Source organism: Typopeltis vanoorti, chromosome 11 (genome assembly GCF_054136105.1).
Source record: "Typopeltis vanoorti isolate ZY-2024b chromosome 11, IOZ_Tvanoo_1.0, whole genome shotgun sequence".
Taxonomy (NCBI): Eukaryota; Metazoa; Arthropoda; class Arachnida; order Uropygi; family Thelyphonidae; genus Typopeltis; species Typopeltis vanoorti.
In genome coordinates this window covers 77,036,264-77,060,618 of record NC_143559.1, presented here as the reverse complement: position 1 = coordinate 77,060,618, position 24,355 = coordinate 77,036,264, and the positions used below count along the sequence as shown (strand labels likewise).

General features: G+C 35.4%; 1 protein-coding gene across 1 annotated transcript in view; it reads right to left on the bottom strand.

Annotated features, from left to right (window-relative positions):
* LOC150101763 (uncharacterized) overlaps window positions 1-24,355 on the bottom strand; it is a 159,718-nt gene that overhangs the window by 35,939 nt on the left and 99,424 nt on the right. The window contains exon 6 of the mRNA XM_090400450.1: window positions 14,504-14,590. Within this exon, the coding sequence (XP_090256576.1) occupies window positions 14,504-14,590 (87 nt within the window). The remainder of the gene's footprint in view (window positions 1-14,503; window positions 14,591-24,355) is intronic.

The following is a 24,355-nucleotide window of genomic DNA, read 5'->3' as shown; positions in this document are numbered from 1 at the left end:
AGTAGGTGTATAAATTGTATTTCCCTCCTGCAATTTGATCTTTCTTCCTTCCAGTCCATATCTTCATAATTGAAGTCTTCCATAATAATCACTTGACCTGCACACATCATACTAATTTTCTGATGCATGTCTTCTAGATCATCTGTGGAACCTCTTGTCCTATAGCAACAACCAACAGTATATTTTGTCTTACTTGCCTTGATCTCAAAGCAGACTGCTTCAAATGAGGAGCCACATTACATTATGTAATGTACCGTATATTATTACGTATAATGCGAAAAATTTATGGTAAAAAATACTATTTAAAGTTAGGGGTTCGCATTATATGCGGATCCTAAAAAATATAACATCTTATTAGACTTGCACACACAATATATACTACTTAATGCCTATGCAACCAAATCTACTTGACCAATTTGCATTCGGCGACCGAGTGCGCATCGTATCTGTGCTCAGTTGCCGAATGATGGAGCACAGTTAGGTATATCGGTTTAACCAGGGTTCATTTTAAATATTATTCGTTAAACAAACCTAGCCTGAAAAATGACCCAATAGAAACAAACGTTCATCTTTTGAAGCAGGATTTAAATTGCGTGTCATACAGTTTGTAGAAGAACATAATAACAGTGTTGCTATGAGAGAATTTGGTGAAGCAGAGAGTAATATTAGACTTTGGCGTAAGCAAAAAGACAGTCTTGAAAAAAATCCCCAAAACAAAACGTGCCCATCGTGGAGATGTAGCATCCTTTCCAGAACTCAAAGAAAAGCTAAATGAATAGATTTTGATGCAACAAGAAGATGGCATTATAGTAACAAGAAATACAATTCGTTTTCGAGCTCTACAACTCAAGAATGGTAAATTCAAGGACACCAGGTATTTCATCTTTTCTTGCTTCGCTAGGGTGGTGCAACAGATTTATGGAATGCAAAGGATTAACATTACGACACCGAACAAAAATTGTGCAGAAGTTACCAAAGCAGCTTGAAGAAAAAGTTCAGTCCTTCCTTAAATTTATCATAAAATTACGGAAGTGTCATAGATATAAACTTTCCTAAATTGGCAATATGGATGAGATGCCCACGTACTTTGATATGGCTGTGAATCGAACAGTAAACTCAGTTGGTGAAAAGGGTGTCTTCATAAAAACAACGGGACACGAAAAAATGCATTTTACCGTTGTTCTAGCATGCATGGCAGACGGAACCAAATTAAAGCCGACAGTGATATTTAGAAGGAAGAAAATTCCGAAGCATATGAAATTTCCACCAGGTGTAATTGTTCGCACCAATCAGATAGGTTGGATGGATGAAGAAGGTGTACAATTGTGGCTGGATCAAGTATGGAACATACGTCCAGGTAGCTTGTTATGTCAACAAAGCATGCTAGTCTGGGATATGTTCCGGGCGCATTTAACAGAGGCAAGCAAAGAGAAAGCATGTGAGCTATGTACAGACCTAGCAGTCATACCGAGTGATCTAACTTCCGTTTTGCAGCCGCTTGATATCAGCTTGAATAAGCCATTTAAAGATCACTTACGTGAAAAATGGAGAGAATGGATGTCATCTGGTTTGGTGAAGATGACAAAGAGTGGGAATTTTTCAGAAGCCTGAAATCACCCTAGTTACCAGCTGGGTTAAAGAAGCATGGGATTCGACATCATCTGAAATGATTCAACGCTCATTTCTTAAATGTGGAATAAGTAATTCAATGGATGGATCCAAAGATCATATACAAAAGCGAGGATGATGCACAACAAAATGGAGAGCATGAAGATGATGACACAATCCCTACAGATGAATTTATAAATGAAATGTTTGATGACTCAAAAGATGAAGAATTTAAAGGATTTTGACATTGTTTTAAAATAAATATTTCTTTCGTTAATTCATATTGTATTATTTATAATTTTATGGAATAAGATTAACAGATCGCATTATACGTGGACATGGCATTTTAGGGCAAGTTTTCAAACAAAATTTCCAGTTTGCATTATACGTGGATTGCATTATAAGCGATAATATCTATAAACAATAATTCATAGCTAGCGATGAAAATGCAAGTCTAGTGTAACGGGATAAATGCCTGAAATAAGTGGAGGAAGCTCATCTTTTGGGGAAGAGAGAAAGGTGGCGAATTTCCTGACAGGAAAAAATGGCACACGTGTTGAGTAGCTTTTAAATTTTTGCAGATATTTCATTAACATATGAAAGTGAAATATGAGTCATTTCTTCTTGGGCAGAAGAAGCAGGAATGGAATTGCTGTTGAAAGTTTAATATGATAGTGCATCTTTGCATAGATATAATGGCCATAAGTCTTCTTTCAAAATACTGAGAAGTGAAGACTGCCTCTGGTTAATGAAAAATCAGAAGATCCAAAAATGCTATTTCTAATTTATTTCCTTCTTTCCTAAAGTAATCTGTATTCTTTATCGTGGATACAAAATTTTACAGGTCAGAACTATATGAAAATATAGGGATGTTGTTTATATACTTGTATCAAAGCTAAGTTTGTAAAAAACATTGCCGAGGACCCGCTGTTCAAAGCATTCCATAAAGTAGCTAGCAAGCATGAAAGAGGGCTTCCCATTTCTGTACCTTCAATTGTTGGCACAGTTTATTCAAGTGGTAAAATATCACCATATTCCTGATATGTAAATTCGGGGGGGGGGGGGGGGGGATGCAGTAGTAAAATATTAGAATGCTTTTTTTGATTTCATTATTCATTCTGGTAAAATATCCAGAATGAATAATGGCCTATATCTAAGCTAATCCTAATATCAGTAGAGCTGAAATGCATATTGCAAATTTTGTTTCTGAAGTCCAGTGCTCTCATTAATGAGAACAAAGTAGAAATTAAATTTGACAAATACAGTTTATATGTAGAACCAACAACAGATCTTAAAGGAATACCAGATTTGTGAATCTTGGGAAGACCATTACTCTCCTTGAGTGATATGCATGAAAGGTTCTCCCCGCCCCTCTCCTTTAAATTATCATCATCCCAACCAGATATAATGTCAATGAAATTATTAATCTGGCTAATAGTGAGATAAGAAGAGAAGGGCTGATGAGCTGAATAATCACAAAACAAAGAAATCTTTCTGTAATATTCTCCTTTATTCTGTACAACCATAGTCTTGCCTTTGTCTGCTCTGGTAATGATAATTAAGGATTTTAGACCTATCATTCTGGAAACAAAAGGCAGTCAGTCTCAAAGCAAATTTTATCATCAGTCTTGAATGAACCAAATGTAGGCTATGGAATGAATAAAGTCCATTAGTGACAAAAAAAAAAAAAAAAAAAAAAAAAAAAAAAAAACACCAGCACAATCATGCCCTTTAGGTAATACTAAAATTTCCTCCCAAGTTAGTTTGGCCAGATGCATTAATAACTTATCAAAGCTGCCAGTGACCCTAGGAGTCCCGTTAGGGTTGCAGGTAATTCAAATTACTACAAACAATTATTCCATCATTCAAATTAAGTGGATATTTAATCCAACATTATTTCTAAGCCGAAGAGAGAAACTACAAGAGTTTCATGCCAAATACAAGTACACTAACCTTTCATGACAGGGCAACTCATAGTAAAGGTGGAGTAAGCTCCAATCACTGTCCTTAGTATTTTCCCATAATGTAAAACACATCTCCTAGGAGATGTATGTTATACATTATGGGGGGGGGTCACCTACCCAGACTGGTTTCGACTTTTTTTGAGGTCTCATCAATGGGAGCCAGACCAAGAATACTCAGGATGAAGTGATGCAGAACTTATACTTTGTCATACGAGTTGCTAAAAAAGGTGTCACACCACAAAAGGCACCAAGAATTACTGAAAAAGAGAGCCAAAAGGCTTCACTTCAGCGATGCAAAATTATTCAAATTAAGTGGATATTGAATCCAACATTATTTCTAAGCCAAATAGAGAAACTACAAGAGTTTCATGCCGAATATACAGACCATATTCGGCATGAAACTCTTGTAGTTTCTATATTCGACTTAGAAATAATGTTGGATTCAATATCCACTTAATTTAAATAATTTTGCATCGCCAAAGTGAAGCCTTTTGGCTCTCTTTTTAAGTAATTCTTGGTGCCTTTTGTGGTGCGACACCTTTTTTTAGCAACTCGGGAAGTATAAGTTCTGCATCACTTCATCCTGAGTATTCTTGGTCTGGCTCCCAAACTGGTCTGGATAGTGAACCCCCCCCCCCCCCCCCCCCGTAATGTATAACATCATACATCTCCTAGGAGATGTTTTACATTATGGGAAAATACTAAGGACAGTGATCGGAGCTTACTCCACCTTTACTACGAGTTGCCCTGACACGAAAGTTAACGTATGCTTGTATCTGCCGAAACTTTTAGTCTCTATATTCAGCATGAAACTCTTGTAGTTTCTCTATTCAGCTTAGAAATAATGTTGGATTCAATATCCACTTAATTTGAATAATTTTGCATCGCTGAAGTGAAGGCTTTTGGCTCTCTTTTTCAGTAATTATTACATCGACTCCCTTTGGAAAAATGGTATATAGGTGAAGCATTTATTAAAATGCTTTCAACAGCTATTCAATTCCTACCTTTCCGCTCAGAAAGAAATTACTCATATTTCATTTTTCTATGTTAAGGAATATCTGAATGTATTGCAGAAAGTTTCAAGTGTCAACATTTATGTGGCATTTCATCATCAGGAAAATCCACTTTTGTTCATCAGAATATAAATCTTATATCAAGTATCTTTAACACAAACAATCTGGCATTGCTGACAATGTTATTGGTATTAAGCAAAGGTTCCCGTGGTATGAAACAAAAATTAAACACTGGGCCATTATACATAACCTCTCCCAGTCAAGTCAACCCTGCTTCTCGTGGTGTAGCCTGTTTCTACTAAAGGGGCTCTGGCAACAGTGAGTGTTCTATTCTTGACGTAAATGGATACCTTCCCAGCTGGAGTAAATGCTAACTAGTTCTAGGTGGTAAATAATTTTCATTGCTCAGTAAAATACCACCACCACCTTGGTTACTGAGGGACCTGAAGTGGTTACTTTGGTTCCCAGAGCAAGGGTTTTGTCCCCACCCCTTTGACATGCAGTGCAAGTGATACTTCTTTAAAGGCATACCAAGCATACTGTAGGGATCCAGCACCTCCTCTACCTACAAGAGTACACAGCAGTTCTGTAGGCTAGCTGCCAGTTAGTGTATGGTACCAAACCAGATGGTAATGTGTCTTTTAGGAGGCTTCCTGATCAAATGACAATCTTGCTGCCAACTACATTGCCAGGTCATGCCTGGAGGGAGTTTGTGTAATGGTATGGGGGAAGCACTGTTAAGGCCACATTGTGGTTTGGAAACAGGATACTCTCTGTATGGGTGAGATGTTTAAGAGTATTTTCTCCCACTGCATGTTTCCCTTCTCTTTTTCTCTTCAATTTTTGCAACATTAAACATGAAACAAAATCTAAATAGATATAGTGACTATAGTTCAACAACAACAAAAAAAACTTCCCTTTAAAATTCCAAAAATTTAAACTCCAAAATCACACACACAAAAATCTTTCACGTTCACTCTACCAACATCCATGGCATCAATAGTAACTCAAATGACATGCATGATCATCTTTGGTTATCCAAAGAATATCAGATGCTCTGTTTGACTGAATCTCAAATTTCCACTAAATTAACCACAGATCATCTAACATCCTTCCACCATTATGGTGGTACTTGTGCTTTTTTGTGTGTTCTGATATTCCTTGCCAAAGGATGACTACCCTAGAATCTGACCACTTTGACCTCCTGTGGCTTAAAATTTCTTTGTCACATTTTGTTTCATTCATCTGCTGCCTCTACCATTTTCCCAATTCTTAAAATCATTCTGACTTTTTTGACTTCTGGTATGTCATACAGAAATTTCGAACAGTGAAGTTATCCTTCTTGGTGATTTCAATGTCCATAATCAAACTGACTCCATTTTTCAAATTTTACAGACCAAGCTGGAAGAGAGGCAGAGATTTTTTTGGAAGCAATGACTTAAAACAGATCATCTCCCTACCCAAAATCCTGACAATCCTTTTCACTCCTCGAACACTAGATCTTTTCTTAAGTAGTTCTCCTTCCAGGTACTCTGTTCAGGTGACTGCTCCTGTTGGCAATGCAGACCATAATCTTTGTTGAAAGTTTTTTTCACTTGGTTATACTATAAATTAAAGATGCCAAGAAATTATATTCTTGGTTATTACCCTTTATCCAAGAATAAGCAAACAAAGTTTGCACATGAAGTAGCTTCATACTGGTCTACTTGTATATAGAGGATAATGATTTCACATCAATTGCTTTAGTATCCCATAATGCAATGCACATATCCTTACGGACATGTATAATGCTATGCATTACGGGAAGGGCCACTACCTAAACCAGTTTCAACCTTGATTGAAGTCTCATTGGTGGGAATAAGATACAAAAGTGATACCAAGGTTGAAGTAATGCCAAAATCATATTTCCATGAAAAAACTTTCAACATCTCTAATCCAGAGTATTTCAGTAATAAGGTGTGACACCTGTTGACTACTTGTATATGGAAATATGTGATCTGTATATGTAATGGTGGATGGTGTTCTCTCAATTTTCCTGTTAATGCCAGTATCCCCTCAGGAATCTGTCATTTCACCCACCCTCTTCCTGATTCATATAAATGACCTGCTCTTATTGACTGCAATCATAATTTTGTTGATAACGCACACTCCACTTTATTCATATGACAAGCCTTGTAGTGCTTAAACATCACAAGTATCCTTGTGATGTTTAAGCACTACAAGGATACTTGTAGTGCTTAAATAAAAGCAACCTAGTTAATTTCAAAGCTTTTAAAACACAGTTTTGCTTTTTTTCCCATAAGAAAGATCTTTGCTTACTTTTGATGATGCTCAGCTCAACAGTCAAAACCAAATCTCTCTTCTTGCAGTGACTCTTACTCCAAACCTTTCCTGGCACAAGCATATCACTTCTATAGCACCAGCAGCTTCCAAAAAAACTTGGCACCCTTTTCTAGTCAAGACAGCACCTTCTCTGCCGAATGGTTACTTACTCTGCATAAATCCCAAATCTATCAACTTTGGAATACTGCTCTCAGGTATGGGATGGTGCACCTAAGACCTCCCTGAAATTATTGATGCTATTCAGAAAAGGAAAGTCTGGTTGATAAATGACACTTCATTATGGACTCTTCAGCCACTTTCCTATAGAAGATCAGTTTCTGTACTGTGTCTCTCCTATGCTTATTTTCATGGCCATTGTTCAGTAGAACTAGTATCTATTATGCCTCCTATTTCTGCCAGATCCACAAACTCGTGCTACAGCTGCTTAACATCTTTTTATAGTCAAATTGCATATTCACCAAATCTGCTATTTCCAGTCACCTTTTTTCCATCCACCTCAATTATGTGGAACATTCTCCCTCATGAAGTATTTCCAAAGGACTATAATCTTCAATAATTAAAAAACATCAAGATTATGTATTCCTCACTCACCCTCACCTCACTCAGCATCTGTTTGCTATAGGTTCTTCTGTCATTTGTGTATGGGATAAATATAAAAACATAAGAGCAGATTCTCATGGAATTTCTTCATAAGGAAACCCATGAAACATCACATGCTATCCAAACAAACAGATCTGATAAGTCTACATTTATCTCCCTTAAAAGGGATAGGAAAAGTTAGCAAAGATGAAAAAGTACTTAAATTAGGAAGTGGATGACCATTTATTATTGTGCTTGGCAATGTGGCACTTTTTTAGAATCTTTCTGTTAACCGTATATTGTTGTTCCATTTTTAGTTGTACTTAAGATGTCTCACATATGTAGGTGAAAATTTTATAATTGAAATAACTTTATTTAATGTTAGTTCTCTTTCTTTAGTTTCTAGTATTATGCCTACTTATATTCTTCAAATTCTAAGACAGATATACACGTATTGCCAAACAAAGTTATTTGAAGTCTGTAATTTCAAGTTCAGATATTTGTCTTTTTGATCAATTTTAAAAATATTCCATTCCAGTTTCTGTTTTACTTCCAATAAATTCATCTCGCTGAAGTTCACATTAATTCCATTTGGTATCTAGGATTTGTATTTCCATATCAATATTTAGTGGTATGTTGAATATTAAAAATTTTAAATTTTGAACAAGTGTTTCTAATTCTGGAACAAGTATTTCAATATTTACATTTTTATCAATATGAATATAATTATTAGAATAAAATTTGCATTTATAGCATTTATTTATTATACACAAAATATAATAGTGCTACTCTCAAGTGATACATGATACTTTTATCTACCCACCAATTGTATTGGGTTGGCAAATAAGTTTGTTTGGTTTTTCAGAGTGAAATGAAACACATTTTATTTAATATATATAATACATACTAGTCAGTTATATATTGACTCTCTTTATCAATGACATCTTGCCATCTGTCCACCAACTTCATTATGCTGCATTCATAAAGCTCCTGAGGTTTACTGGCAAAAAACTGATCCAGGCGTCTTTTGACAGTCTTCTCATTAGTGAAGGTTTTCCCATTCAGAGAATTCTGCAACGATTGGAATAAGTGGTAATCGGAAGGTGCCAGGTCTGGTGAATATGGAGGATGCGGCAAAACATTCCAGCCAAGACGTAACAATTTACTCCAGATTGTTAACGATGTGTGGGGTCTGGCGTTGTTGTTGTGGTGAAAGACAACTCCTTTCTGATTTGCCAATTCAGGACGTTTTGTGCTAACTGCATGGGCGAATCGCATTAACTGTGAGCAATAGACAGTTGAATCAATCGTTCTGCCTGACGGTAACACCTCATAGTGGACAACACCTTTATAATCCCACAAACACACAGAGAGCATGATCCTTTTTGGGTGCAATCCTGCTTTCGAGGCTGTTTGTGGCGGTTCGCTCTTGTGGCCCCCCATGATCTTTTGCATACCACATTATTGTACACAACCCATTTTTTCATCTCCCATAATCATCCGCTTCAAAAATGGGTCGTTTTCTTGGCGACATCGCAGCGAATCGCAGATGGATATGTGAGCAGTCATATTGGCCTCGGTCAATTCATGCGGCACCCAAACATTGAGTTTTGAAACATATCCCACTTGTGCAAATGGTTTTCAACGCTTGTATGGGATTTGTTCAGTACTGCAGCAATCTCCCGCACTGTTTGTGACGGATTTTTGTCGACAATATCCTTCACAACACTCGAATCAACCTAGGTCGGTCGACCAGTGCATCACTGACATCGAAATCTCCAGAAAGGAATTTGGCAAATCACTTTTGGTATATGCGTTCTGTTAAGGCACCATACCACTATATGCTGCATATTTTTTTTATGGCCTCCGCAGCTCGTTTGCCTTTTTTGAAATAAAAATCTTTCTATTTCTAAAAATATGTCACACACACACACACGCGCGCGCAACTGAAGTAGGCCTAACGAAAATTCACTGAAAGGTTATGTGAAATGTCATCTTTCAACTGCTCAATAGCGTTGTGCAGTAGCGCAACAATAGCAACAGGCCAAGCAGCGTAAACTTGTCCTAACGCATAAACCGAACGAACTTATTTGTCAATCCAATAAATTCCAAACTTCCTTAAGAATAAAATACTGTTTGTGTTTGGGAAGCAAAAAACGCTTAAAAATGTTAGATATCATTTACCAGAGTAATAAAAGTGATTAACAGCGTCACTCTTACTGCTCTGTAGTGTAGATTGAAGGGGTCAATTACTTTATGAAAATAGAGGTTTCCCTCTTTTGATCAATTTTGCCCTTCACTCTCTTAACAAAAAAACAAAATTCAAGTTTATATCTTGAGAACTTATTACTGTTTAAGAAGTTGAATCAACACACAATTACAAATTGTATTTGAAAACTTAAGGTAGTACTATTTTAGAGAGAGAAAATAAATTTATTATTTACATTTCAATCTCTGCATTCAGGCCTAGGAGTATGTATAAACACATTAGGAACAATGCTAACATATTTACTAAGATAAGAGAAATACCAATGTAGCTGACTCTCACTAGAAGCAAACACCACTATAACTAATTCATTCACCATACCAAACTACTAAAAAGTTCTGACCAAAATCTAATAGGTACAATGCCATTCTGAATGTTATAGTAAATATGAGAATTATAGTCAGTTTGCTGTAGTGAATAACTAGCTTGCTATAGAGGAGTTCCATTGTATTAACTAACCAATACAACAAAGCTAAGGGTTCACATTTAATGTAACAAAGGATTGTCGTTTCAGGATGATGTATGAAGGCAGAATTATTTCGTCCTGGATGGAGTGAGTAATTAGTTCATTGCTGTGGTTGTATTAAATAGAATAAGGAAACTTAAGATATTTAACAGTTAGCTACACTTTTGAACACTTAAAATGGAACAGTGCATAATGAGACATGGAGTTTTCACAGGTTAATGTGAAAAGTCCATGTAATGACGTTAAGGTAATGATGCTTTTCCATCCCTAAAGTCCAGAAAATTGTAATCCTCAATTGTATTAAATAGGTTGTATTTTAAATTTCATCATCAAATTCCTGCCATGTACCCTCAAGGGATGTACAGGATGTTTTTTCAGATTTGATTCAGTAGCTGACTTTTCACTGTTCGCCCTGGTTCCCTGGAGAAAACAACAGGGGGCCTTGTTTAACCGGGCGAAGCCCCAGCCGGCATGAAATTTTATCATGTTGTACCGTCATTTTGTATATTGGTTTAAGCCAATAAGAATACAAATTGGTCGGCTAAATCCCAAATTGCCAGCCCATCCTCGTTCGTTCAGTATCCAGGTAGATACCCAACAGGGTGCACCACGAGAAGGTGAGGATTGGACATTAGGTCAGAAGTCCTGGTCGGTTCTCCTCATTCCTTTAAAGGCTATGTGGAGGTCTCCTCTCAGTTATACAGCTTTGACCCTTAAGCCAATAACATTTTTATCCTAACACGTGATTGCGTGTATAGAGGGATTCTAATGTAACACGGGCACTGTACTGTTTCTTTCTTCAAATTCTTCACTTAGGCTGATAACATTTTACAACATGTAACATGAAAAACTATTTATACAATAAATAAATATATATATATATTTTTTTTAATTGTGGAACATATGTGATTTTATAATTACAGTTCAGAAACACAGCTGCACCACCATTCAAACTCTGATTTGACAAAAAATAAAAAACTTGAAACATTCCAACCTGAATAGGAATGCTAAACAAAATAATAAATTACAAAAGGATGTTTATTAAATGGTTTATATTTCATCATCATCCTGATATACCCTCAAGGGGTGTTCAGGCTACTAATAGCACTACGTGATCAAGTTTACATTAATATTAACCTCCCATCCACAATTTCCCTCAAAATCAATCTATTACTTGTTTGTGTTCCAATATTGTCATATCTAGCATTTCTTGATTCTAAGGTACTTCTGACTGAATTAATCTACATGGACCTTGGTCTTCCTATAGATCACTTTACTGCCATCTTGGCATCCAACACCTGTTTTGCTAACCTTTCCTTATCCATTCTATTTAAGTGGCCATATCACCTTAGATTAGTTCTGCTGACACATTCTTGAATGCTAACAATGTCAAGTTCCTTTCTAATATCTTCATTTTTAATATGATACTGTCACTGATGCCATTGGTTAACTCCACTAATTTTTTTTTAAGAACCCTCAGATCTGAGGTCTCTAGTCTTTGTTCAAGTGCTTTATTTCTAACTCCAAACCGATTTGAAAACTGTCTTGTATACTGCTAGTCTGCTGTTTTGGCTAATTTCTCTAGCTGGCTACCCGACATACCAGTTGTGTTTATTCTGTTGTCTATTTCCAGATTTATCTTCACATCTTCACTAAAATTGTGTCTAAATAGCTGAAATATTTTACTCATTTTAGAGGCTCTCCATTCAAAATGCAGTTGATGTGTTCAATATTTCTGCCGATTTTCAAAGTTTTTTTATTGCTGATTTTCATACCAAGTTTGTTGCAGCTGTTATTCAATTTAATTAGAGTATCCTGGAGACTTGCATCAGATGTGTTTAAGAGTACATCTGCATAAAGAAAAGGCAAAGTTTGACATATCCAATTCTAATATCAGGTCTAATGCCACTTTCTTTCATAAAATGCTCCATATAGATGAATAAAAGTAGAGATGCATCCTTATTCATAGATGCATTTCTACTCTTAAAGTGCATCCTTGTCTTACCCCCCCCCCACCGATTTTACATCAAACCATCTTCCTATATTTCCTTCAATTTTAACTGAAGACTGACAAATACAGACTATGTACTGCTCTGTATAATGTTCCATTCACCCCATATAATTGTAGTGTTGTGAAAAGCTTTTCTCTGAGCACCTTTTCATATACCTTTTCCAGATTTAAAATCTTAAGTACAGATCCCTATCATGTTCCCAAGATTTCTAAATTATTTGTCTTAATGTGAAAATATGATCTTGGCAACCTCTATTTGGCCTGAACCCAGCTTGTTCTTCTCTAAGTTTTTCTTCCACAATCTTATCTGAAACAATCAGTTGAGAAATTCCTCTGTAAATCTTAACATTCAGCTTTATTTCCTTTTTTTAAAAATAGATACTATATGAGGGCTCTACTCCCATCATTAGGAATTCGACCTCCAACTAGGCCCTCTGAATTATACAGAGGGCCTGGCAACTGCAAAACTTTTATACCTCTATATTTAAGCATTCATGGTCTAATATCATCTACTCCAGCTGCCTTTCCACATTTCAAGTTTTTGATGCCTTTTTCTAACTCAAGTATTGATATGTACGCCTCTTGAAAATATTCTAGTACAGTTTTGTTACTACTTGGTTCAAACAGTCATCAAATTCCTGACATGTACCCTCAAGGGGGGGGGGGGGTACAGGATATGATAGCACTACATGAAAAACAGTCTTCAAACAGTCTTTGAAAGTAATTACTCCAGATATCTAGGATATCCTTATTTTCAGTTTTCATGTCAATTTTATCTCCGATTCCTTTTACAGCACTCTTTCCTCCATTTCAAAGCTTCTTCAATAGCCTCCTAAACATTTTGCCACCTTCATTAATATCTATTTTTCATACTCTTACCAAAGTCTTCCCATGACTTTTGTTTAGCTACTTTTACACATGGCTTAGTTCTTTTACATTTTTTTCCAATATTCTTTTAGGGCATCTCCCAACTCATTAGCTAGGAACTTTTGGTATGCTTTCTTCTTATCCAGGACTGTTTCTTTAACTTCTTGTGTCCTCCACTATGGTGTTCTTATTTTTCTATCTTTGCAGACAACTTCCCCACATACCTCCCTAGCTGAATCAATGTCTTCTTCAGAGTTTGTCAATGAGACTTCAAGATTTGATTCTTTTCTTCAATATGTTTCATTTTTGTTTCAATAAATGTTTGTATAGTCGAGTCTACAGTTTATCTTTTAATTCTTTTTTAAAACTTTCTTACATACTGTTCTTTTAAATGTGATATCCATTTTTATCTTGCTTAGTACTAAATAATGGTCACTTCCAATTTCAAATCCTCTGTACACTCTTGTATCCTGAACAAGTATGATGATATCACTATTAAAAATGATGTAGTCGATGACACTTTACTTATTTTTTTGTATCTTCTCTCCACGTGAACTTGTGTACATTTTTATGTCAAAAGATGGTGTTAGTAATGTCTAGTCTGTGTCCTGAGCAGAAGTCTAGTAAACACTTATTTGCTTTGCCCTTTTCTCCAAATTTTCCCAAAATATTCCTACATACCTGGTGAGATTCATTTCCTACTCTGCTGTTCAGATCTCCAACAAGGATCACTCTTTTCATTTTCTTTATGTCAGCCACCTGTTCTAATGACTCACTCCTTTCTTACAAGAACCTTCTGTGGGATCATAGGCATAAATAAGTTTCATAGTCTATTTGTCCAAGTAACTGCCTTCCAATCAAGAAGTTTATCTTCATGTTGTGTAAATGCAATAAGAATTAAACAGTATAAAAACTCTGCTCTCTAGAATTCAAGCTTAATAAACTACACAATAGTCTCAAGCTGGCGATGAAAATCATCTACACCTAAAGACAATCATAAACATCCATAAAGGCATTCAATTGCACAACCTGTTGATCCATGACTTGAAGATGCTATCCACTGGGTCAACTAGGTGAGTAGTAAATTTATAGTGCAGTACTAAGTTGTATACATCTGATAACAACAATAAAGTGGCTAAGTCATTTGCGAGCTTTGTATGCTTTTTTTTTTCGTCACTCTAGTTCAAAATAAAACATTTCTTCTTTTTAAATGTAAAACACATTTATGTTTAATCTACATAACTGAATTAGAGTTAAATAATATCAGTGAACAAGATTGATAAATGCGACATTCGTGTAAAGCAAATGCTATTATTTGAATTAAAATTTAATTTCAGCATAATCAAAATTTTAAAAATGGCATCAATGTTTATAAGCAGTACTTACATCATAAAACTTGAACACAATATACACTGGCTCAAATATGCTTAGAACGTAGAAAATAACAATCAAAATTTCATTCTCCTTTTTTATCTGTAAGAAAATATGAATATTTTAATTACAATAATATCTTGAATTTTTTTTCAGGAGCTGGAGCAGGGTGGAAAAGGATAAGTTAATATGAGCATAAGCAATCAGGTAATTCAAAATGTATGGTATGGTGCAAAAAGTCCTGAATGATTACAATGATATGTTACGGAGTAAATGGGTTTATTAACAAAGAAATATATGTTTACACATAATGATATATACATCCACAACTATCAGTGGAATTTGGTCAAATAAAGCATTAATGAGGGTAGATTATGTGCTCGAAATGGGCATCTTGTCTTTCAAGACAGGTTTTGTAGTGCATACAAAAATTCATGGTCACCTCAGAAAACATTGGGACATCTGCTGGGCATATCATGTAATTTTATCCTTTACTTCAAGGTTTGAAGGCAGGTCATGGTGAAATTTCCATTCCTTCAACATACTCCAAATGAAGGTATCAAATAATGCAAGATCAAGAGAACATGAAGGGTATGTGAATTCTGTTCACCTCGAAATGAGCCTCCCAGGGAAGTGTTCTGATAAATAGGCTCTAGAATCATGTGTGACAGGTTGCTCCATCATGTTGGAATGTTTTTGCATGACAAATCCTATACAAATTCTGGAGGTTTGTCTGTTTATATTAGCACTTCCCAAACTGTGGGCCACAGCCCCCTTGGGGCCATACATTTTGTTGAGGGGGTGGGCCGTGAAATAATGAAAACAAATTTAAGATGTTTTAAGACTATGTAGTTTTTTTAATGTTAAAAGAAACATATTTAATTTTTATTATTTATTATTTCTTTTTTGTTCTTTTTTATATTTTAATGGAAAAAACCACACATTGGTGTTAATTCACAAATTTTGCTTCCTGCATATTTTGGCGCTTAATGAATATTAGTAAATATATGCTTAATCATATAAGTTTCATTTCAAGGGTATTGATAAGAAGCACAAAAAAGATTACAACTGCAAAATCTTAAATATAAATTGTACTGAATATAAATATAATAAATATTATAATGATAATATATATGTCTATATTACAATTTTTTTTTCCAATGGGAGCCGTGAAATATTTTAATTTTTCCAAAGGGGACCTTGGCATCCATAAGTTTGGGAAGCACTGGTCTTAGATGGAAATGCGCTTCATCCGAGAACCAGACATTATGGAGGAAGGACAGAACTTCATAGATATTGACAAGCATGTGCACACAGTATTCCTGCCATGCAGCATAATCAGTTGCTGTTAAGCACTAACCCGCTGAATGACACAAAAAGGCACCCAGCTCGTTAAGGATTCTCTGTAGTGACTACCTCAGCATCCCAAGTTTTACTGCTGTTTGTTGACTGCATTTCAGATACTGTGTAACACTTGCTTCAGCACACATCCACAATTCTCATTTCTGTTAACAATTCACGGTTTCCTCTGAATGCCCTCTGCATTGCAGCAGAACACTTCTGGTACATCATAACCTCTCAATTAAGGCAATGATGACACTATTGCTTACGGAAACAACAAACAAACTGCTCACAAACATGCTATAGGTTTAAACCATTTGCTCTACCAATTCCATATGAATGAAAATAATGCTCAACAATAAACATCTCATCCGTCAACACCACTGCTGCAGCTAAATGTAACGACGTACTCTGCATGTTCTCTTCTATTAATGTGCATGCAGTCAAACAGCATATCTCATAGTGCGTGTACTGAAGTTCATATCGAAGTTCAGTACAGTTTTTTTTTTTTTTTGAGCCATACCATAGAAGAAAAAAGTGCAAACAGATTAAGTTTGCCTAATTACGTACTGAATTTAAAATTTATATAATGTTCCACCAAAGTGTTGGCAGATGATGAGTTTATGTAATGTACTACACTTTTTTTTTAATTCTTAGTAACTATTGATCATGAGGTATGTACTTTGAAGGGTTTGCCGTTTACTGGAGTCATGCAAGATTTCAAAATAGAGCATTCTGTTCAAAGTGCTCAGGATAAAATATCCCACTCTTCATAAAAGTTCTGTATTCCTGAATAACAGCTGACTTCCACTTTAAATTTGTTGAAACCAAAGGAATAGTTTATTGTAGTGGAGAGTGTGCCAGTACAAAAAGTCCCATGAAAGGCTACTAAAATGTAGCCTGTCATGAGTGACTTGCTATAAAAGTTTATACAAAAATACCTTTGAAAGTTTTATGCTATTTATGGTCCACATTTTCCTCTTGCTTTTTGCAGTGCAAAACAGACCAATTTTATAAAAAAAAAAAAAGGAATTAAGAAAAGCACATTTTCAATTTTCCGGCCTGGTTAGACAAATGGTGAGTGTATCCGCTCTCTAGCCAAAAGGTTCAAATCCCATCATGGGCATCGATATTTGTGATTGTCTCTGAAAATACTAGTGATGGTGGTGGCATCTACTGCCCGCCACTAGTAGGCAGTAGATGGTACTTGCATAAATGTGACGGAGATGGAGAGATGTAGAGTAGGTGCCTTCCCTCGATGAGTCTTAGGACCCTCTAAAGATGCATGTAATAATAATAATATATTTCCTTTAACTTAATATTTACTTAATAAACAGGATTTAACTCCCTTTTTTATTATTATTATTATTAATACCAGATGTATTTCTTCGACACATTTCGCTGTCCATATGGCTGACAGCATCTTCAGGAAGTTGTTTAACATAACAGCCATTATTTCTATAAACTGAAAGAGACTGGTAAGACTCCTTGGACAATCTGTTGAAGTAATTCTCTTTCGAAGCAGGCATGGAGGATGCTTGCCTAATTTACAGTTCTTTTAAGCATGTGCACTGTGAGTCTGCTTTTTTCTTCGCTTTCCTTTTTAACATTGCTCACACTCCCCACCCCCCCCGGGTTTGACCAACGTACACTTTTCCACAACATGAAATCTTGAATACTACAGTATACTTATAAAAAGGAACTTTGTCTTTAGGGGAAAGAAGGAAAGTTTGTAGGATGTTAAATGATCTGATGTTGACCAATTTTAATATTTAGGCTATTTTCCTTGATAATGATACCATGCCTTTGCAATTAATTTCGGGTTATCATGGGATAGGATCATCAGAAAATAAGTTTCTAGTACCCTTGAGTAGCCATTTTGGAGAAACTGATTAAATAGGATTTGAGTTGTTATCTTCTAATTTCATCATTTTTGAATATTGCTTCTTCCTTTGTCCCTCTTTTACCTTGCAGTGTTGAGGGTTTTCTATTCATTTAATATACAACTATACACAATGATAAGGTAGTTAGTCCTATGCCTTCTGGTGTATCCTACATCTGTAGAAGCTTTGAGTTCTCAAGACTGGTTTGCCTGCTTGTGGGATGAAAAATTCCAGATAAACTGGGGAGAAAAACCCTGCAGTCCACCCAAGACCGGCTAACTTTGCTATGTCTGAGAAAATTAAGCTCCTCATGTCAGCGACGGGAATCGAACCCAGGCATATGGTTGCAAAGCACATAGCCACTCAGCTAACCATGAGACTTTTTTGAATATTTTAAAGCTCTATTTTTTTTTAAGGTTTTGATGTCTTTTTCATTCAAGGTGATGGAATGAGCTTGCCTATAAATTTATGCCTGTGTGGATTTCTTTCCTCCATATTAATGGATTTTTTCACATATTCAAGAAATGGACCAGATCCCACTTAATCGTCACATATAAAAACTATATGATATGATCTCTAATATTTTTGAATTTACAGACGATCTTAAACAACTGAAATCAAGATGCCTGATCATGCCCAGATTATATGGAGTGCCTCAAGTACAAAAAACAGACATTTCTGCTTCCCCCCCCCCATCTCTGTTTGATAATTGATGGCAGAAGCTATTCTAGATATTTTCTTTCTAAATACCTATCAAACCTCCTCAAGTCTCACATTGAACACACAAACTCCTACTGAAAAACTCCTTCTGAACAGAAAAACTCAATGCATTTTATAGATAAACTTTCAAATACAAATTTTCCCATCAGACATATTAGCTAGTTTAGATACAGTTTTGTTGTTTACAAATATCTCTGTGGAAGAATCAATAAATATTCTTGAGGAACTATTTGCCTCAAATTTTCATTCTTTACATAGAAAAGAAAAATTTTACTATCAAATATATTGTCTGAAAATGGGTTCACCTTTATCACCTATTGCCAATTTATCATCATCATCAAATTTCTGACATGTACCTCAAGGGGATGTACAGCATATCACAGTACTACATGAAAAATTTACATCATTACAAACTTCCTATCTACAATTTTCCTCCACATCAGTTTGTTACTTGTTAAGACTCCAACATTACCAGATGTTATATTTCTATCATCTAAGGCACTTTGTACCATATCAATCCACCTATATCTTAGTCTTCCTCTGGGTAATTTTCCTGCCAAACTGGCAGAGAACACTTGTTTTGCTAATCTTTCCTCGCCCATTCTGTTTAACTGACCATACCACCTGAGATTAGCTCTGCTAACACATTCCTGGATGCTGACAATGTCAAGTTCTTTCCTAATATCCTTGTTTTTAATATGATATTGCCATTGATACCATCTGTTCACACCTATAATCTTTCTCAGGACTCATATCTATGGTCTCTAGTCTTTGGTCAAGTGTTTTACTTCTGACCCAGCTCTCAGATCCATAAGTTAAAACTAGTTTGAACACTGTCTTGTATACAGCTAATTTAGTGTTCCAACTAATTTCTCTCTTATTCCATATGAATTTATTCATTTGACTTCCCACCATACCAGCTTTGTTGATTCTGGAGTCTATTTCCATATTTAATTTACCATCTTCACTAAAAATCATGCCTAAGTAGCTGAAATGTTTTACTTGTTCCACAGGTTTCCCATTTTCACAATACAGTTGACATTTTCAACAATTCTACCTATTTTCATTGTCTTTTTAATGCTGACCTTCATACATTATCTATTACAACAGTTATTCAATTTAGTCAGGGAATCTTGCACACTTGTAGCGGATTTATTTAGAAGTATAACATCCTCTGCATAAAACAAAGAGCTGACATTAACATCTCCAATTCTGATATCATGTTTAATACCACTTTCCTTCATAATGTGATTCATATAGATAATGAATAACAGAGGGGGATAATGTACATCCCTGTCTTACACGAGATTTAATATTAAATCATCTTCCCGTACTTCCTTCAATTCTAACTGCTGACTTACAACTCAAATAAAGACTAAGTATTGCTTGATATAATGCCCCATTGACACCATATAACTGTGGCATATTGAACAGCTTCTCTCTCTTGGCACCTTGTCATATGCCTTTTCCAGATCGACAAAACTTAAATACAGATCTTTGTTATATTCCCATGCTTTCTCAATTATTTGTCAAAATGAAGATCTGATCCTGACAGCCTCTATTTCGCCTGAATCCAGCTTGTTCTTCAGCAAGCTTTTCTTCCACAATTCTTCTCAACCGTTTCTCAAGAATACTTGCATAGATCTTGCCAGGAACACTCAGTAGTGGAAATACCTCTGTAATTCTCACATTCAGTTTTATTTTAGAGCTCTACTCCAATCATCTGGAATTCGTCCCTCTGTCCAGGCTTTCTTAACTGTGCAGTGCAGCCACTGTAAGACTTTTATACCACCATACTTCAGCATTTCTGGTCGAATATCATCTACTCCTGCTGCCTTTCCACATTTCAAGCCTTTGATGGCTTTTTCTACTTCAAGTATGGATATGTATTCCTGACTGTATGTCTGCTGAGTGTTTTTTACCACTGTGCTATCACTGATTGTTTCATTTAGCAATTTTTCGAAGTAATTACTCCATACTTCAAGGATATCTTTTTCTCCCATTTTCATGTCACCTCTATAATCTCTAACTCCTTTTACAGCACTCTTTCCTCCATTTCTAAGTTTTTCAACAACCTCCAGAATATCTTACAACCTTCTTGATATTTATTTTCTTTGTTCTTGCCAAATTCCTCCCATGACTTTGGTTTAGCTAGTTTTACACAGTGTTTTGCTTTCTTACATTTGTCTCTGTATTCTCTAAGAGCAAAAGCTGACTTATTTGCCAGGAACTTTTGATATGCTTTTTCTTTTCATTCACTGCCTCTTTAACTTCCTGTGTCCACCATGGAGTTTTGATTTTTCTATCCTTGCAGACTACCTTACCACATGCCTCTCTGGCTGAATCAATCAGGGTTTTCTTCAAGGCTTGCCACTGAATCTCCAAGGTTTGGTTCATGTTTTCAAACTCTTTCATTTTTTCTTCAATAATCTTTGTGTATTTTAGTCTACAGTTCACATCTGAGAGCTACTCAACTTATTTTCTTATATGTTATTCTTTTCAATATGAAATTCAATTTTATCCTGCTCAAGACTAAATAATGATCACTTCCAATTTCAAATCCTCTGTACACTCTAGTGTCCTGCACCAGAGAGAGAGAGAGAGAGAGAGAGAGAGAGAGAGAGAGAACATCACTATCAACAATAACATAGTCAATGAGACGTTTCTTATTCCTTGCTTCTTCCCTCCATGTGAATTTGTGCACATTTTGATGTTGGAACATGATGTTAGTAATAACCAGTCCATGTCCTGAGCAGAAATCCAACATGTATTTGCCATTATTATTAGCTTTGCTCTTTTCTCCAAATTTTCCCAAAATATTTTTGTATGTCTTACAATCATTTCCCACTCTGCTGTTTAGATCCCCAACAAGGACCAACTTTTCCTTTTTCATTGTGTCAGTTGCTTTTTCTAAAGCATCAAAAAATTCCTCCACTTCTGCCTTAGTAGAACCTTCTGTGGGACCATAGGCACAAATAAATCTCATTGTCCAATTCCCCATTCTGATATTAGTCCATATCACTCTACTTGAGACTGAGTGCCATTCAAGAAGATTAGCCTCGTATTTTATGTTGAATACTATGGCTATGCCTTCTTTTCCTTGATTGTCATTTCCAGAATATAATATTTTATATTTATTACTCAGAAAGATTTCACCAGTTTTTGTCTTTTTTGTTTCAGTCACCTCTATTATGTCAATCTGGTACTTATCTAATTCCTCAGCTAGCTCCATTTCTTTGCCATTCAGGCTTTTTATGTTGACAGTATAATAAATTTAGTTTAATCCTTTATCCAAGTGTGAGCAAACAAAGTTTGCACCTGAAAGTATCTTCAGGACTGGGGTAAGGTGGTACAACACCAGGACAACTCGTTGCAAAGGTGGAGCAAGCTGCCAACACTCCTGCCTCAGCATCTCCTATAATGCAAAACACATCTCCTTGCGGATGTCTAATGTTATGCATCTTCCCTGCATAACATTAGACATATCCGCAAGGAGATGTGTTTTGCATTATAGGAGATGCTGAGACAGGAGTGTTGGTAACTTGCTCCACCTTTGCAATGAGTTGCCCTGGTGTTGTACCACCTTACCCCAGTCCTGAAGATACTTTCAGGCGCAAACTTTGTTTGCTCACACTTGGATAAAGGATTAAACTAAATTTATTATACTCTAACCAAGTGAAAAATAAACTTTCAATATGTTGATAGTACCGATCTTTAACTCTGGTGATGTTGAGTTGGGGTGTTTTTTCAGATTTGTTCCAGTAGCTGACTTTTCGCTGTTCGCCCTGGTTCCCTGGTGAAAACAACGGGGACCTTGTTTAACAGGCATGAAATTTTGTCATGTTGTACCATCACTTTGTATACTGGTTTAAGCCAATAAGAATACAATATGGTCAGCTAAATTCCAAATTGTCAGCCTATCCTCTTTCATTCACTATCCAGGCAGATACCCAACAGGGTGCACCATGAGAAGGTGAGGATTGGACATTAGGTCAGAAGCCCTGGTCGGTTCTCCGGATTCCTTTAAAGGTTATGTGGAGGTCTCCTCTCGGTTATACAGCTTTGACCCTTAAGCACCCCATTATGTTATATTAATTATTTAAATTTAATAGATGTTTTAATAATGCAGTATGTATAAAAATAATCATGAAAAAATTGTTATGTTCAAAAATTAAGTTATTAGATAATTTTAATTACTGTAGATTGAATTTAAATAAGAATGACTTGATTTCAATTTTTAATAAGGAAAATTGTGTGGCTATATAATAATCTAAGGAAATGGGGAGGAACAAACAACATAAAAGAAAAGTGTACAGTTTACTGCTGAAAGATTCTTGACCAATTTTTTCAAAACTTTTTTTACATATTTTCCTTTTCAGTATGATATTCATTTTTATCCAGCTTAAAACTGAATGATCACTTCCTATTTCAAGTCCATCATATATTTTAATATCCTAGTGGCATGAGGATATCACCATCAACAATAAAATAGAAGATGAGATTTTTTGCATCTTCTCCCATGTGAATTTGTGCACATTATGTTGGAATATGGTATTAGTATTGATTAATCCATGTACAGAGAAATCCAGCATGAACTTACCATTATTATTAACTCTGCTCAATTCTCCAAATTTTTCAAAAACATTTCTATTATATCTGTATTCACGTCTTTGCTATTTAGATCTCTAACAAGGACCAGCTTTTCCTTAATGTCAGCTTTCCTTCTCTGACTCAAAAAACTTTTCCACTTTTTCTTTTCTTTAGTAGAACCTTCTGAGAGACCACATAAACAATCAAGTCTCATCATTTAATTTCTTATTTTGAAATTGGCCACATTACTTAAATACCTGTCATTCAATTAGACTATCTTGGTGCTTACACAGAATTCATCACAGTAACACAAATTACAATTTACTAGAATGCAATTTAGTCTGCTAAATCTCAAACTGTCAGCCCATCCTCATTTGTTTAGTGACTAGATTGATATATACAGCAGATAAACCACAGGAAGGTGAGAACAAGACAATAAGTCACAAACCCTATCAGTTATCTACACTCTTTAAAAGGCAATGTAGAGGATAAATGGAATCTTCTCCCAGTTATCTAGCTTAAGCAATTCCAATACTATTGGTTATTTGCCTTATCCTTGATTATGCTCCACCATATACTACTTCCAATAGCTATCAGGCATTAAAGAGTTAGGAATATCAAGGTGAATTTTAAACTATCACAAGCTTTAAATATTCATCTCTATTTTCTTCAATTTACATAAGACTTTCGCATAATATTCTATCAAATGCCTTTGCAAAATCTAGCATTACAGTGCAGTCAATTCCTTTATCCAACTCACCACTGTGCTTTAGTACAAAAAGTGAATACACTACTAAGGCAAGAAGACATGCTGTTCAGATATTCCATAGAACAGACATTCCTATCCACCCATTCCTGAATTCTTCAATACCTTAACTATCACTCCTGAGATACTGACTACTCTATAATTCTAACCTGTCTTTAGAGCCTCCTTTGTATAGAGGAACTGTTTTATACTCTTTCACTTCCAATAGAACAAACTCTGCCAGTGCAAGCTTAAACAGCCTAATTCTGTACACTTTATTGTGAATTACTGGATCCATTTAATAGTATGTGGTTTTGTTCCCAATGCACATTACATCGAAATATTGTCCATACAAAATACCAACTGGATATTTTCATTTCATAATATACATTTTTTAAAATTTTTTTTTTTAAATCAAGCCAAAAATTAACCATATATTTCACTTTGGGAGCATGCATCATGCATTTTTTGCTCCTTTTTTTCCAGTCAAGAAAACATTATCAAATATCAATTTTAAAATTTCATCTCATAAAATAGTAGTATAGTATTGGGAAATAAGGTGAAGACTAGTATTTCAGTCTTAGATGA